This window comes from Typopeltis vanoorti, chromosome 9 (genome assembly GCF_054136105.1).
Source record: "Typopeltis vanoorti isolate ZY-2024b chromosome 9, IOZ_Tvanoo_1.0, whole genome shotgun sequence".
In the NCBI taxonomy this organism is placed as follows: Eukaryota; Metazoa; Arthropoda; class Arachnida; order Uropygi; family Thelyphonidae; genus Typopeltis; species Typopeltis vanoorti.
This window is the reverse complement of record NC_143557.1, coordinates 105,648,032-105,666,217: the sequence shown is the minus strand read 5'-3', so window position 1 is coordinate 105,666,217 and position 18,186 is coordinate 105,648,032. Positions and strand designations below refer to the sequence as shown.

The 18,186-nt window shown below is 36.6% G+C and overlaps 1 protein-coding gene across 1 annotated transcript in view; it reads left to right on the top strand.

Annotated features, from left to right (window-relative positions):
• Window positions 1-18,186, top strand: part of LOC150103380 (uncharacterized protein F13E9.13, mitochondrial) — a 55,468-nt gene that overhangs the window by 26,670 nt on the left and 10,612 nt on the right. Inside the window, exons 3-4 of the mRNA XM_090397903.1 lie at window positions 1,052-1,238; window positions 17,267-17,417. Of these exons, the coding sequence (XP_090254029.1) occupies window positions 1,052-1,238; window positions 17,267-17,417 (338 nt within the window). The remainder of the gene's footprint in view (window positions 1-1,051; window positions 1,239-17,266; window positions 17,418-18,186) is intronic.

Here is an 18,186-nt window from a genome sequence, read left to right as displayed (position 1 = left end):
CTGGTGGAAACTGAACTTTCCATATATCTTTTAGTTTTGTAACTTAATTATTGCTTCAGGAATAACAGTATGATGGAAAGTTTCAACCATTATAGAGAGAGAGATATTTAAAAACAATTTAAAAAACTGCCTAAAAAGAAAGATCTACAACCAGCGTATACTCCTAACAATGATCTGTGGTAGTGAAACCAGAAGTCTGACTAAACGTCACCTAGAGAAACTGGAACAAGCCATTTTGGGAATAAACCAGTTAGAGATAAAAATATACGGAAGCAAACAAATGTAAGCCTTTTGGCTTTTATTCAATGTAATGGATATTGCATCAGTAATAAAAGGCAACAAATGGCTGGTCAGGGCATGTGATGATAATGTCTGGTGACAGATGGACAAAGAGACAACAGAATAGACACCAAGAACTAGTTATCAAAAATTATAACAAGATGTTATGGACATTTATGGTGGAGAGATGCACAAGATTGGCCCAAATGAAAGAAGCATGGAGAGGCATTCGTCCAACAGTGGACTGAAGAAAGCTGTTGATGATGATGATTGCTTCACTGTATTTATTATTATTGATCTTTAACACTGAATATAAAATTAATTTCATAATATATTTATGGATATTTTGCAGTTGCAAATGCAAAATAAGATTAATATGCATGGTAATTTTTGAAGAAAGGCAAAATAATATTCAAAGACAGATCAGTTCTCTTCTGAGCTATATTGAGTTAGTCATATCCAACTCCTTCAGCTCCAAGAAAGGAGGTGGGGGGGGTGTTGCTTGTTTGGAATAATTAGACTTTAGAATGCAGGGTTCAGTGTTCAGATAGTAACAAAAACTGTAACTAATTCTTATCATAGCAATGGATTTTTTTGGTATGTTATGAATACGATGCTTAGATAATTGGTAAAAGTACAAATAATGGATATTGGAATGCTTTGGACTTTGTAAATTAGGATAAACTGAAGATCAGATGTAGTGTGAGTCACTGTGCTTCAAGTACAGTTAAATTTTTCAGTTATTTGCTTTTTTTATTTTTATTTTATGTAGGATGGTATATTAGTAGAAAACATGCATGATGTTCCATATGTTCTGCCAAAAGATGCTGGAGCTGAGGTAACAGCAGTAATGACAAGATTGTGTTGTGAAATAAAGCGGATTGTTTCAGATCTACCATGTGGTGTACAGATATTAGCTGGAAACAATTTTGCATCATTAGCTGTAGCACTTTCAGCAGGTAGTTATAGTGTATAATTATAAATTTCAACTTAGCTGCAAATCTTTAAGTAATAGGCTGGGAGGAAATGCCCTGTTTTTATTCAGCTATTTGTCTATTCATCAAGTAACAAAAGTTTTTATGCTTGCCTGGCTGTTTAATGAACAATGATACTGATTAAAAAAAGGTGATTTTTAATTCTGCACAAGTTGAACTCACATAAATGGTATGGTTTTTGATCACCATATCCCAAATTTGCGTACATTGGTCACTGTATACCAAATCTAATTTCAGGTTTAGTACACAATCATATAGGATCACAACAACAAAATGAGCTAGGCATTTAATCTAGAGTTCTGTATTAAAGAGAGTCAGAAGTAATTCTTGGTTTACTGGAGTTGGAGTTAGTAAAAATATATCGACTCCAACTCCTAATGAATTTAAATTGTAATATAAATAATGTATTAAAATTTCTTATTTTACAGATAATAATTTGATTAACCTATTTTTTTCAGGTTATATTTTCAGGATATATTTTAATTTCAAGTTCTTTGCAAGTTTCAAAATAAAACATGGAACATTAAAAGTTTACATGGAAAAGAAAACGAATTAATAGATGAATTTAAAAAATCAAGATTCGATCTGCTAGCAGTCACACAAACAAAAAAAGAAAGGGCAAGGTTGCCAAAAAATGAAAGATGGATATATACTTTTCTGTTCAGAGGTAAACCCAAGAGAATGGGGAAAACAAGGGGTAGCATGTATAATTAAACCAGATCTCAAAGAATATATTACTAAATGGCAACTAATAAATGAGAGCTTGTTGACAATAACTATAGATTTTAAATCAGATAACCATGTATTCACTGTAATTGTTGCATATGGCCCAAATGATAATGCTAATAAAGAAATTAAAGATGAATTCTTCGAACTCTTAGAAAAAAACAATTGAAGAAGTTCAAGGGCATATTATACTACTAGGAGACCTTAATGGTCGGGTAGGGAATGAAGTAGACGAGGAAACAAAACAAGTGTTGGGATCACAAGGAGAAATAACCTGGAATAATAATGGAGAAAGAATAATAAATCTTTGCCTTATAAATCATCTAGTAATAGCAAATACTATGCTCAAGCATAAAGAAATCCACAAGTTTACCAGGGAAGAGTCCAGTAAAAAATGAAAAATCTATAATTGACTATGCCATCATAAGCAGATCGTACTGGAAGTATACAAAAAACATAAGAGTCTATAGAGGTCATGAAATAGCCAGTGACCATTACTTATTAGTATTGGAAATGATCCATAAAATAAAAGTTGAAAAATGTAGAAAAAGTAGCAAGGGAATAAATGTTAAGATAAATAACTACAAAACTAAAGAAAGAAGAAACAGCCAAAACAGCCATTGCGTATAAAAGTAAAATAAAAGAGAAGATGAAAGAAGTAGAAAAAGAGATATATGAAGACCAAGATGTAGAAAGCCTATGGTATAGGTTCAAAATACTTCTTCTAGAAACAAGCAAAAAAATTTGTGGTGTATCAATAAATAATAAACAAAAGAAACATGAAGAAATTAAAAAGAAAAAGCAATTGTGTAAGAGATATATAACATCAAAGCTGCGGGTTGTATAGTTTTCTATCAAGAAATAAAGTTAAAACCTTAGTGAAAGAAGAGAAAAGATATTAAGATTTCAATCGAAGGTGAGTTAGCCGATCTCATATGGAGGTAGCAGGGTTTTTTCTCCCGGAAACTTGGATTTTTCATCCCACATGCAGACAAATTGGCTCTTCAGAACACACGCAATTTACAGACAAAAAATACTAGTTGTGGTAGTGGTGGAGATGGGCGGTAGATGGCGTTGATGGAGATGATTCATAGTAGAGGTTCGGTGTAGTGGTTGAAATTGTAGGTGTCCTCCCACGATGAGTCTTCGGACTCCTTGGAGGTGTCACGAATAATAATAATAATAATGATGATGCTGGTGTTATAAAGAGATTTTATCTCTATTACCATTTGTTATAAAGAGGGGTATTATTTATTAATTTATTTATTTTCAATCCTCATTTGTCATGAGATTTTCTCTATAATTGATTATTTCTATTTTCTGGGTGTTTTTATATATATGCACAAGGGTACAATTCCGATTGGTGCAATGACTTTTAACTGTTTCTTTCAGAATCCAAAAAATCATTGACTGAAGACCAAATACAAAATATACCCATTTAATAAAACAAAAACAATAAACACCTCAAATAAAATTACACAACTAACTACAAAATTAACTGGATCCAAGGCCTTTTAAAATAAACTTACACTTTAGAGATCACCCATTCTCTGACTCATTCTATTACTGGTTTGTTTAACATATACTTAATCATGTCTACTAGACTAAATACCTTGTTTACACAATAACAAAATGTTCATAGTTTCTTTGTTAAGGCTTTTTTTCCGAAGATATAAGATTCTCTTCTTCTTTTTCCATAGACTCCTTTCTCATCACCCCTATGTAGCACACATTATTCCTCCTGACTCTGAAGTAAGATATTCTGAATTCACCGAAGTATAAGTACTCTTACTTCATGCAGTTCAATTTTTGTTAATGTTTGTACCAGAAAAAAAGTTTCTTCTACTGCTCTTTCTAAGTTGCTAAATTCCGTCTTCTTTTCCAGTAGAAATAACAGATTGATCTGGCGTCCTTAAAACAGATGAAATTTTCAATCAGCGTTTCCTCGAACATTCCTATAGAATGTTAATCGCAATATTTTCCCTTATTTACCAATACTTATTTACAGTCTTGACTCCTCCACTTTAAAGACTCACAATTCTATGATTCCTTTTTCGGAATCTTCTATTAATATTAATATGCCGTAGACTGTCACATAAAAACTTAATTTCCTAAGAACAAAATTTTGCTGGCCTGCGTTCTTAAACTTCCATTAGCTCTCTCTTGTTTATCCTCCATTCTTTGATACCGAATGCTTTCGTGTTGTTTCTGTTACCTCGATACTGAATGGTCTCTCTGTTAGCTGTCAATCACCCATTAAACTCCTCGACGAGCATGCACACTCCATGAAAGTGGCAAACAAGATGTTATGTATAATGGCTGACGTGTTGTCTACGTTAGCGTTACGAGCCACTGAGGATAGTCTGTTAGTTTCAGACTGAAATATTTGGCAAACATTAAAATATTCTTGTGTTAATGTGTTTATAATTCTTAATTTAATGTCACAAGTGTCTCTCAAGAATAGAATACAGTACTTACAGAATGACTTGAATAGGCTGAAACTGGACAAATGATAATGGCAGTAAATTCAGTATTAGTAAGTGTAAAATGGTGAGATTTCCACATACGATTGCACCCTAGGGTATGAAGAAGCTGTGGAGAAGGTGCAAAGAAGAAGAGTTAAAAAATTGGGATTATGAAATGTAGATTATTAAGATATTCTTCAGCCACTGGTAAACAGGAGAAACAGGGAGTGATATGATAGAGAGCATATAAACTTCTGAAAGTGTTGCAGGATACCGATTGATGGAAATTTTATTTTATTTTTTTGTTATATGGAAGGCAGAGAGATTATGAAATTTACAAGATTGCAAGATATCCTTCAGCCACTGGTAAAACAGGAGAAACAGGGAGTGATATGACAGAGGCATATAAACTTTTGAAAGTGTTGCAGGATACCAGTGGATGGAATATTTCATTATATGAAAGGCAGAGATTACAAGGGATGGTATCCATGGAAGTTGAGTTGTGTGCATTGAAGAAAGCAGTGAGAGCTAGATTTTTCTCTCACAGAGCAATGAGTGAGTGAAACAGTTTGTCCGTTGAAGTAGTGAGTGAATCTGGTGTAAATGAGTTTGAGTTTAAGAGTAGGTGTGACAGCTTGTGTGGATTATATATATAGCCTCCCTCAATAAGTCTTTGATTATCTGAGTGCCCTGATGATGATAATAATAATAATTATTATTATTATTATCATTGTCATCATCATTGAGGGAGACTATATATAATCCACACAATATATTATTGATTGGTTCGAAGATACATTGTGGTTGGTCAGTGAATTTAGTGCTCGTGTAAAATTTGTGATTTTTGTCTGTTTTATTATGTTTTTTCCTTAGAAAATTAGTGTTTTATAATATATTATATTAGTGTAGATTTTAGTGTATTTAGTATTATATACAGGGCCGGTCCGAGAGTATCTGATGCCCCTAGGCAAAGAAAATTTATGTGCCCCTATGCATTGTCTCTCTCTATATATATTTTGTCATACTCACACAAGCACACGTACACCTACACATGTGGATATTTATAAAAATAATATCATTATGAACATTAAAAAAAAATGTATTAATCAAAACCAATACATTTGTATACATATCTTATTCCTAATATCTGATTCCTAATATCTAATAATTTTCTTGCTTTGGCAAGAAAATTATTACATCTTAATGTAACAATTTTCTTGCCTTTGTTCAAAAACTGTAATGTGAGGGAGTTTGTCCAATGTGATGTGTGTGGGATGTATGCATTCCCGAAGGAGGCTGGAGTTTAGATGGAAAGTGATAGTGGTAGGAGAAAGTGTAAGCAAAGTGAGGAATTGAAGTATGTGTCAGGGTCGTGAGATAGTTATGGTTGAAGAAAGCCAGAATGTGAGTGAAAACATGGCTTGATAGGGAATTGCGATGTTGTACAAGATGGCAATGAGAGCAGTGATCAAAGAGAGAGTGAAAGCAACTATACAGAGAGAGAAAATGATTTAAATGATGAAAAAAATGAGGAATTATTTGTAGGGAGTGAGATTGCTAGGTTGGCGCAGTGAGAGTTAGAGCACCTGCAAAACTTTTTCCAGAGTGCCTCAGCTAATGGAAATAAATGGTGTTTGAAAGGAAAAATAAGCGTAAGAGTGGGAGAGTTTCTGAAATGAAGGAAAGAGTGTTGTATGGTGACTCGTTATTAAGAGCAGTGATAGATGGGAGTTTAACTAAATCGTACTTACCGGGTGCAAAATTTAAGGATGTAAGTGAGAGTATTAGAGCGCAAAAACAGAGGGTGAAAGAATTGATAGTTGTGGCGGGTACGAATGAATTGAAAGGAGATAAATTTTTTATGAGGACTTTAAAGTATTGTTAAAGGTAGCAAAAGAAAAGAGTGACAGAGTTAGGATGGTGAGTCTGTTGCCGCGGTATGACAGAGAGGAGTTTAGGAGTAGGGCCATAATCGCAAATGACTTTATGCGCAGGTTATGCAGACGGTGTGGTGTGGAATGAGTTTGATGGGCGAAAGGATTTATACAAGATTGTTGGCCTGTATTTGAATAGATTTGGTGTGTGGAGACTGGAAAAAGTGTTGCTGAATGAAGTGAAAATGGATGTGCAGAACCAGGTAAACTAGAACTACCAAGGAGGTGGGGGAAGTGGATATGCGGACATTAGTGAGACAGTTGAGTGTAAGAATGTGTATAATGTACCCGAGCCAGTACTAAGGACAAGAAATCAGAATGGGATAGTTAGAATAATGCATCAAGATAGGGGTAGGACAAAGGGACCTCTGTATTTCATGTAAACTAATGCCAGGAGTATTAGGAACAAGACGGAAGAATTTTTGGCCTTGATTGGCTCTTCCTGGCCACAGGTTATTGGCATTAGGGAAACATGGCTGACGGAAGATGATATAGTTAGTGGGATAGAATGTGTAGGTTATAGTGTGTTTTAGTGTGTTTAGGAGGGACAGAGAGAATAAAATGGGGGGGAGGAGTGTTATTGATGATAGCTGATGAACTGCAGCCAAGGAGAATTTAAGTTGTATTGCAGGATAGTGAAAAGAGCTCATTTGAGGCTATTTGGTGTGAGATTGAGACTAGCAGAACAAAATGTATAGTTGGGGGTGCTGCTATAGACCAGGTGATGGAATAGATGGTGGAGATAGTATGCATAAACAAATTGATGAAATGAGTGGAAGGAGGGTAATTATTATGGGGGATTTCAACTATGGTAACATTGATTGGAAGGAGGAGAGGACACATGTGAGGAAGGAAATGGATTTTATTCAATTATTAAGCGATAACTATCTGAGACAGCATGTAAGTGAAAATACTAGGGGTTTGAGAGTGCTTGACCTGGTAATAGCATCTGAGAATTTGACTATAATGAATATGACCATGTTGCCACCTATTGGTGAGAGTGATCATAAGGTCTTGACCTGGGAGGTGGCTAAAGGTGTGGAATTTTCAATTAAGACGGGGTGATGGAATAGATGCAAGTATGACAAGCTTAGGAGATTGCTTGGTTCAGTGCCATGGCATGTAAAACTGCAAGGGTTGGATGTCAATAGAGCATGGGAAGTGGTCAAGGAGCATTTACAGGAGGCTATGGCTAATTGTATACCTAGGGTCCGAATAATAAAACAAGTAGGGGTTAAATGGATGAATAACACCATTAAGCTTGAGCTGCAAAAAAAGAAACAACTGTGGAGGGAATTTAAAGAGAAAGGTGACCTGCAGGCACACGAACGGTATTAAGCGCAAGCCAGAAGGTAACAAGTGTGGTAAAAAAAGCAAAAGCGGATTATGAAAGAAAACTAGCTATGCCAGCTAAAGAGAATCCCAAACAGTTCTTTCAATGTGCTGCAAGCACAAAAAAAACTGTACACAGCAGAATGATTTTAAGGAACGACGATGGTAAGGAGGTCACTGAATCAGTCGATATAGTGGAATTACTGAGTGAGCACTTTGCAAGAGTATATCATCCAGGTGGTGACATTGAAAAAACGAAGGAACCATTAGTTTATACGGGAATTGTGATGAATGAAGTGGAGGTGAATAGTCCATTACAGAACCTTAATGTGAATACATCTGTGGAATTGGATAGTATACTGGCACAGGTCTTACATGATGTGGCTAAAGAATTATCAGTGCCCTTGACCATGTTGTTTAATCTGAGTCTCGGGGTCTGGTTTAGTCCCGAAGGTGTGGAAAGAGGGAAAAATAGTTCCACTGCATAAAGGAGGATCCAAGACTATTGTTGTAAATTACCGACCGATCAGTATATCAGGAGCCGTTGTCAAGGCCTTGGAGAAAGTAGTCAAGGGAAAAATACAGGAATGGATTGATGATAATGAGATACTGTACGAGGGACAGCATGGCTTTGTGAAGGGTAGATAATGCCTCAGTAACTTGTTCAAGTTTTATAACACAGTGACGGCTGAACTGGATAAGGGTAATGGGTTTACAGTGATACTGCTGGACCTGGCTAAGGCATTTGACAGGATACCACATGGAATTCTAATCTGTAAACTACAACATATGGGAATGGATATAGGGTTGGTGAGATGGATAGGTGGGTAGTTGATGGAGAGAGTAGTTTATTCAGGAGTAGAGTTCAAAAGACGGCCTGTGACTAGTGATGTGCTGCAGGGTTCTGTTCTTGGATCACTGCTGTTTAATTTGTTCATTAATGACATAGGGAAGGATCTGAGAGGAACAGTTCATTTGTTCGCTGATGATGCAGTTAGGTAGGGCAATAGCGAATGCAGAAGATGTCAAAATCTTGCAGGAAGACTTGGAGTTCTGGGCTAAGGAGAATGGATGTCAATTTAATGTGACAAAATGTAAGGTTATGCATTTTGGGGTGAAAATATTAGCAGCAGTATACCACATTGGTGGAACTGTACTCCATGAGATTGATGAGGCCAGGGACTTGGGAATGTTGGTGGATAGGGAGATGAAGTTTAGGGGGAACATTGCAAAAGTGGCTAAATCAGCTCATCAACTCACTTGGTTGTTGAAAAATACTTTGACGAACAGAGACAAGCAAGTTATTGTACCTCTGTACCGAGCCTTGATAAGACCTCATCTCGACTACTGTGCCCAGATTTGGTCACCTAGGTTTCTTCTTGATGGAGAGGAGGTGGAGAGGATCCAGAGGCAAGTGACCAAGATGATAGCAGGTCTATGGAATGAACCTTATGAGAACAGGTTGAAGATTTGTGGGTTGCAGAAATTAGTTGATAGGCGGAAAAGGGGAGATATGATTGAGACATTCAGATTGCTTAAGGGTTTCTATAGGATTAATTCAGAGGATTTTTTGAGATCAGGACTGGTGGTGGGAGAACTAGGGGACATCTATGGAAGCTGAGCAAGGGTGTTAGAGCTAGGTTCTTTACTTTTAGAGTGGTAAATGAGTGGAATAAGCTGCCAGAGTCTGTTGTGGGGGCTATGACAGTGAATGAGTTCAAGGCAAGGTATGATAGATACTGTGAGAATGTTGAATAGTTGTGTGGACATGATGTTTAGGGCCTCCCTCGATGAATCTAAGTACTCCCTGGAGTCGCCCGTAATAATAATAATAATGATCTTAAATACAACAATTATGAAAAATTAATCTTTCAACCTTTTGCTTTGGCAAAGTTTTGAATTAATTCATCTATATTGATTGTAGATGCAATTTCATGTTCTCTAGATATTATTGCCAGACCAGTGAGTTGTTCCTGAGCCATCGTAGAGCGAGTATAAGTTTTTGTAAGTTTTAATTTCAAGAAACTCCTTTCTGAATTCTTTTAAGTCTTAGTGCCTCTAGGCAATTGCTTAGGTTTGCCTAATGATAAAACCGGCCCTGATTATATAACATTTTTTTATTAAGATATTTCAACAATAAGTATAAGTTTAAAATGGCACAAGAAAGGTAATGCAAAAAAGAGCACCACAAGCGAGAACAAGAAGGCTAGCCCTGCTAATGAAGTTATTGGAGTTGTGGAGGAGGTTAATGAAAATAAATTAACCTCCAAAATAGCAAAATTAAAGCAGATCATCAGAGAAATGACATGGGAATTACAAAAAGTTGAGAAGCATTTAAATGAGCATAGGGAGAAAATGAAAATTAAGCGGCAAAATAAGAAACAACAAAGCACAGAAACAGGTTAAGTCAGGAAGTAACGGAAATCAGGTAAATGACGTTGTTAGTAAAAAGAAAGAAGTTGAATACCAAACGTGAAGATGGGCTGGCAATTTGAGATTTAGCTGATCAAACTGTATTCTAATTTACTTAAAGCATAATGTAAAATGTTAGTACAACATGACAGAAATTTTTAAAATGATTATCAGACAAATAATGTTTGGTGAAACACATTTTTTGTAAACAAATAATTTTCTTCTGCAAGTAAATTTATAAGTATACTAAATAAATATTAAGTTTGACTTCCTCATATGATCTGAAAATATTTCTTTGAACAGAATTTGCGACTTCTAAACCAGCGAGAGAATTTCAGGAAAATTCGGTATGGTGACTATAATAAAACATGCTACTGATGAGCAAGTTATAACTTCGAGTTTTCCTGGAGTGAATTCAAAATCAGAAAATCGTAATTGTAGTAGGTACTAACGAATTAACTAGCGATAAGTTCAGTATGAGAGAGAGAGAGGACATGAAAGAGTGAAAATCATCAGCATTTTACCTCTATATGATAAGAAGGGCCTATGATGGCAAACAATTCGATGCTTAGGCTGTGTAGGAGGAATGGATGCACGTTTTTGGATGTGTGGAGTGAGTTTGAGGGAAGATTGGATTTGCATAAGAGGGACGGCCTACACCTGAATGCGTTTGGTATCAGGAGTCTAGAAAAACCTAATAACTGGTATGACACCTAACACAGAAAATCAGGGAAACTAAATTATAACGTGAGGAATGGTGAGAATGTGAGTGCAAGAGCCACAATGTTATGTAACTGTGTTAATGACGGGAATGGGCTTTGTCATGGAAATATTGACAAGGAGATAATGATTTCGGCTTTGTGTTCGTCTGGTTCGGATCCATCAAATGTGTGTAAAGATGGCTACATGTATAAGGCACTAGAGAAGAATAGAGATCTGCAAGTCGTCCAACTGTGTCATGCAGACTGCAGACAAGAGTATACAAAAGTACATGCAGGTAGATTATTATGTCTGTACACGAATGCTAGGAGTATCAGAAACAAAGGAGTAGACTATTATTGACAACATATGCTGTGACCTCAGATTGTAGGCATTAGTGAAACCTGGTTATCAGAATCAGACATACTAACTGGTATCGAGTACACTCTTTTCAGGAAGGATAGAGGATAGGAGAGGGGGGGGGCATACTGCTAATGATATCGGATGACTTGGATCCAGTTAGAATTGAGATCCATGCTTATAGTACTACTACTAACAGTATTTCATGTGGCAGTGAGTTTGAAGCTATTTGGTGTTAGGTGGAATCTTGTTAGATTCCACCTAAAATGGAATCCAAAGACTGGAGTGGATGAAAAATATAGAAGACTGGACCTATCTCTCATATGAGGAATGCAGCAGAGAGGTGCAGAATAGGACATGGTGGAGACACATGGTAGTCAATCTCCTGGAGGGAGAAGACACCTGACAGGGGAATCTAACAAAATCAATTACATAGTGTGGTGTTGTTACAGACCTGGTGGATCGGTTGCTAGTGATGAAGAAATGCATCAGCAAATAGAAAAGATAAGCACGAAAAGAGTAATCAAAATGGGAGACTTTAATTATCTATATATTGATTGGGTAGCAGTAGAATCTCATGAGAAGAATGAAAATTAATTTATTGAGCTGTTTCGGGACAACTTCATTAAGCAGCATGTGACAGAAGGAATTCTAGGTCAAAGAATGTTACATCTGATTATAGTGTCAGAGGGTGTTTCAGTTAAAGACATCCTCAGGTTGATGCCAGTGATCACGCAGTACTCACTTGGGAAATGACTAAATTTATGAATTGTTGTTTATTATTTTAACGGTATAATAGAACACAGAAACTAAGTAAATAATTGATTTATTAACTTGATGCTGATATTTCGCTGGTATTATAACCAGCATCTTCAGAGCACAAAAACACTGTTTGTCACAATACGCGAGACTAAAACAACATGGTGTACATTAACAAAATTGTAGCAGCAACACAAAGACTAGAGTCCTGATTTTGGCGCCCTCTATCTGGAAAAAAAAAAAAAAAAAAAAAAAAAAAAAAACGCTATCATATATTGCTAGAGTCCTAGAAAAGTGCTAGTTTTTCCTTAATATGACTGTCTCCCAGATCTTCGGCAAGTTAATACAGCCATATTTGTTGAGATTTGGAGTGTGTTTTAGGGCTTCTGTCGCCTCTAAGAACAATCTCTCTGATTTATATGGGTTTCTGTGTAGTACTTTTGTGTTTTTCAGTTGATCCTGTGTGCAGGGGTATCCAGAGCATGGTCTGCTAGGCCCGACTTCCCATAATGATATTTCCGGACGTATCGTTTATGTTCGCTGATGCGGATATTCACAGTTCTTCCTGTTTGACCATAGTAGGCTTGATTGCATGAGCAGGGTACTTGGTAGACTCCTGGATGTGATAAAGGAGGAATGCTGTCCTTGGGTGAGCGGATGAGGGTGGCTAATTTGCTACATGGACTGAATGTAGTGCGTAGTTTATGTTTAATGAGAATTCTTGAGATCTTTTCGGATGTGCCTTTAATGTAAGGGATGGTGACTGTTTTGTTGTAGTTCTCTGTGGTGGATGGTGGGAGGGGTTTCTTAGGAGTGTTTAGTATTTTGTTTATTTTTTGTGGATTGTAGCCGTTGGCCAAGAAGGTGTGGCGTAAGTGAGTCAGTTCAGCAGTAAGAGCCTTGTCATTTGAACAGATTGCTCTCGCTCTATGGGTTAGCGTTTTTAATATGCCATATTGTTGTGAAGGATGATGGTGTGATTGTTTGTGTAAGTATCTGCCTGTATGTGTGGGTTTTCTGAAAACTGAAAATGATAAGGTACCATCTGGGAGACGTGTGATGAGTGTATCCAGGAAGGGCAGACAGTTGTTGGCTTCCGGTTCCATAGTAAAGTGGATTTTTGGGTGTTGGCTATTTAAATGTGCTAAGAATGTTTTCAATGTCTCAGGGCCATGTGGCCAAATGGCAAGCACATCATCAACATAGCGTAGCCAAAGTGTTGGTTTGAGAGTGGCTGTATTGATTGCTTGTTTTTCCAGGTGTTCTATGTAAAAGTTGGCTAGGGGGGGGGGGAGAAAGGGGGGAGCCCATGGCTGTCCCATCAATTTGTTTGTATATTTTCCCTTTCCATGTGAAATATCCTGCATGTATTGTGAATTTGAATAGTTCAAATATATCAGGGGGGAAGTGTGACTTCAGTAGATTGAGGGTTTCTATTAGTGGTACATTTGTGAATAGTGAAATGATGTCAAAGCTTACTATTAAGTCTGAGCTTTTTAGGGTGAGGTGCTGTAAGATGCTTTTTAGGTGTGCTGAATTTTTGATAAAGGAGGGAGAATTGTTAGTGAGAGTGGCTAGTAGCTTTGCTAAATGTCTAGCCAGTTTGTATGTGGGACTATTTATACTGTCCACAATTGGGCGTAGGGGTGTGCCTGGTTTGTGAATTTTTGGAATTCACAAATGTACCACTAATAGAAACCCTCAATCTACTGAAGTCACACTTCCCCCCTGATATATTTGAACTATTCAAATTCACAATACATGCAGGATATTTCACATGGAAAGGGAAAATATACAAACAAATTGATGGGACAGCCATGGGTTCCCCCCTTTCTCCCCCCCTAGCCAACTTTTACATAGAACACCTGGAAAAACAAGCAATCAATACAGCCACTCTCAAACCAACACTTTGGCTACGCTATGTTGATGATGTGCTTGCCATTTGGCCACATGGCCCTGAGACATTGAAAACATTCTTAGCACATTTAAATAGCCAACACCCAAAAATCCACTTTACTATGGAACCGGAAGCCAACAACTGTCTGCCCTTCCTGGATACACTCATCACACGTCTCCCAGATGGTTCCTTATCATTTTCAGTTTTCAGAAAACCCACACATACAGGCAGATACTGACACAAACAATCACACCATCATCCTTCTCAACAATATGGCATATTAAAAACGCTAACCCATAGAGCGAGAGCAATCTGTTCAAATGACAAGGCTCTTACTGCTGAACTGACTCACTTACGCCACACCTTCTTGGCCAACGGCTACAATCCACAAAAAATAAACAAAATACTAAACACTCCTAAGAAACCCCTCCCACCATCCACCACAGAGAACTACAACAAAACAGTCACCATCCCTTACATTAAAGGCACATCCGAAAAGATCTCAAGAATTCTCATTAAACATAAACTACGCACTACATTCAGACCATGTAGCAAATTAGCCACCCTCATCCGCTCACCCAAGGACAGCATTTCTCCTTTATCACATCCAGGAGTCTACCAAGTACCCTGCTCATGCAATCAAGCCTACTACGGTCAAACAGGAAGAACTGTGAATATCTGCATCAGCGAACATAAACGATACGTCCGGAAATATCATTATGGGAAGTCGGGCCTAGCAGACCATGCTCTGGATACCCCTGCACACAGGATCAACTGGAAAAACACAAAAGTACTACACAGAAACCCATATAAATCAGAGAGATTGTTCTTAGAGGCGACAGAAGCCCTAAAACACACTCCAAATCTCAACAAATATGGCTGTATTAACTTGCCGAAGATCTGGGAGACAGTCATATTAAGGAAAAACTAGCACTTTTCTAGGACTCTAGCAATATATGATAGCGTTTTTTTTTTTTTTTTTTTTTTTCCAGATAGAGGGCGCCAAAATCAGGACTCTAGTCTTTGTGTTGCTGCTACAATTTTGTTAATGTACACCATGTTGTTTTAGTCTCGCGTATTGTGACAAACAGTGTTTTTGTGCTCTGAAGATGCTGGTTATAATACCAGCGAAATATCAGCATCAAGTTAATAAATCAATTATTTACTTAGTTTCTGTGTTCTATTATACCTTTAAAATAATAAACAACATGTTCGACGAACACATAAGTCTGTCCACACGTTTAAATTTATGAATATTCCATTCAGAAAAGGTTACATGTTGAACTAGAAAGGAAAACTAGAAACTGTATGTTGGTCATAATTATGACCAACATACAGTATACTAAGTTCATTGGAATGGGATCGGTTGTTGTTGGATAGGAAGAATATCAACATTGCATGGGAATCATTTAAACAATACTTAAATGATGCAATATCACAGTGTGTCCCGCAAGTTTGAAGCTCAGTATGGGTACACTAAAGACCAATGGATGTGTAATCTTATTATCAAGAGATTTGTAAGAAAAGGATAATGTGGAAGGAATACCATGTGCATAAGGATGATGTGTATTATGAAAATTATAAGCAGCAGGCTAGAATAGTCACAACTGCTGTACGGAAAGCAAAGTCTGAGTATGAAAAGAAACTAGCTCTATGTGCTAAAGACCACCCACAAGTATTCTGTCGATATGCTGCAAGTAAAAAAACAATGAATATGAAAGAATAACTCTTCTAAATGCAGATGGCATGAGGATTACAGATGCAGAAGAGGTTGTTCAACTAATGAGTGTTCATTTTGATAAAAGCTATCAACCTGATGTGTGCAACATTGAGCTCACTGCTACCTTCTTCACTGGATGAAGAAGCTCAGGTGTATGAGGACGAGGTATTAGAGCTGTTGCACAAACTGAATAAGAATTCAGCAATAGGGACTGATGGGATATCAGCACATGTGCTAAATGAGTGTTCAGCTGAACTGGCTATTCCTTTGACCACCTATTCTGATAGGGTGTGACAGGGAAGATTCTGCAGGAATGGAAAGAATGTATGGTAATTCCATTGCACAAGGGTGGTGCAAAGACCGATGTATCCAACTATCGACCAATTAGTATCTCAGGAGTGGTGGTGAAGATTTTGGAAAAATTGGTTAGGGCTCGCATTCAGAAATGGGTTGACAGTGAATCTCTACTTTGCAATGAACAACACGGGTTTACTAAGGGAAGGTCATGTTTTAGCAACTTGCTCACATTCTATAACAATGTTACAATTGAACTAAATATGGATACACCAGGAAGGGAAATGGATACACCATGATACTTTTGGATTTTGCTAAGGCTTTTGACAGAATACAGCATGGTAAACGTTTGCATAAATTGGAGAAAATGGGTTTGGGTTATACAATATTAGCATGGATAAGAGGATGGCTGACTGACAGATATCAAAAAGTGGTATATGGGGAATCTGAGTCTAGAAGGTTTAAGGTAACAAGTGGTGTACCACAAGGATCAGTGCTTGGTCCACTGTTATTCAATCTATACATTAATGATATTGGGAAGGATTTGACAAGCGACATACAGCTGTTTGCTGATGATGCAAAGATAGGTAGGGTAATCAGGAATGCTGCTGCTGATATGCAGCTTGCAGAATGATTTGAATAGGCTGGAATTGTGAGCATGGAAAAATGGATGTCAGTTCAATGTCAGTAAATGTAAAGTCATTCACTTCAGTGTGATTAGATATCCAATGTCGTATTATATTGGTGGGATTATGCTAGAAGAAACTGATGAGGCTATGGATCTTGGAGTGTTAGAAGATAGGAAGTTGAAGTTCAGGGGCCATGTAGCAAAGATTGCAAATACAACTCAAAATATAATTGCAATGCTGAAACAAACGCTCACATGTAAAGATAAGGATGTCATTTTGCCCCTTTACAAGACATTGATAAGACCTCACTTGGACTATTGTGTGCAGGTCTGTTCTTCTAGTTTCTGTTGTGAGGGTAATATGATTGAGACCTACAAACTTCTGAAAGGGTCATACAAGATTTCAGTTGATGGAATTTTTCAATTTATGCATGGTGGAGAAAGGACAAGAGGGCATCCTTAGAAGCTGAGAATGAATGCCACTAAGAAGAGCATGAGAGCTACATTTTTCTCTCATAGGGTGGTGTGTGTGTGTGGTTGGAATAGATTGCCATTGGATGTTGTGAGTGCAAGCAGTGTGAATGAATTCAAGAATAAGTATGATAGCTGGTGAATGTAGTATGTGGCCTCCCTCAATGAGTCCCTGACTCCCTGGAGGGCTCTCTTAATAATAATAATAATAATAATAATAATAATAATTCATTTTTGCCTATGCTAAGGAATTTTTTTTAAAAATTGATCTGTGATTTTAAAATAATCGTTGTAGGTTTGCAGTTTATTCGAGTAGAGGGCTTTGTTTTTGGTCATATTGCTGATGAAGGTTACATACAATCATGTGCTGGTCCTTTATTGCGCTATCGTCACTTACTAGGGGCAGATCATATTAGTATTTTTACAGACATCAAGAAAAAGCACTGGTATTTTTTTTTAAATTCTTTCATCCTTTATCCCTTTACTCTTGATTTATTTTTTATTCTCTATCCTTTCATATTTTATGCTTTCAGTTCTGATTATTTATAATTTGATAATTATCAACTTATAAATGATAAATTATTATTTATCATTAAAATTTATTAATGTATTAATTGTAATAATGTAACAAATATATTTATCATTGTAATAATAAACAAATGTATTTATAGATGATAAATAAATATCTTTGTGAATAATTTAAATATATTAAGTCATGGATTGAAATCCAACTGGAAGCACGGTAATTTGTGAACATCTTTATATGGGAGATGAATTTCATTGTAAGACCATCAGCACTCTGTTTATTGGAGGCATGAAATGGCTAGAAAAAAGTTCTATGTTTAGTCTCTAGAGAAGGGTTCTTGATAATGATGCTAACATATAATAGATTTACAACCTAATTGACCTGATAACTATGAAAATTATAGTCACAAAAATAAATAGGTGGGGATAAGACTCATAGATTTTATTGCAAAGATCAGATGAATTTCAACATGTTTTGTTATTTAATTAGTTGACAAAATCACCAGGAAAACACTAGAGAGCATACAAAAAGATCTAAAAAAATCTGAACACTTAATCACTTGTTTTTTTAAACGAAAGAAATTGTTAATATACTAGCTAAAATGCATTCCATTAGATACAGTCATGCACAATCTGTGTATTATTGCATAGATAGTCCTAGGTTGTTATTATAACAGAGATCTTGTATAT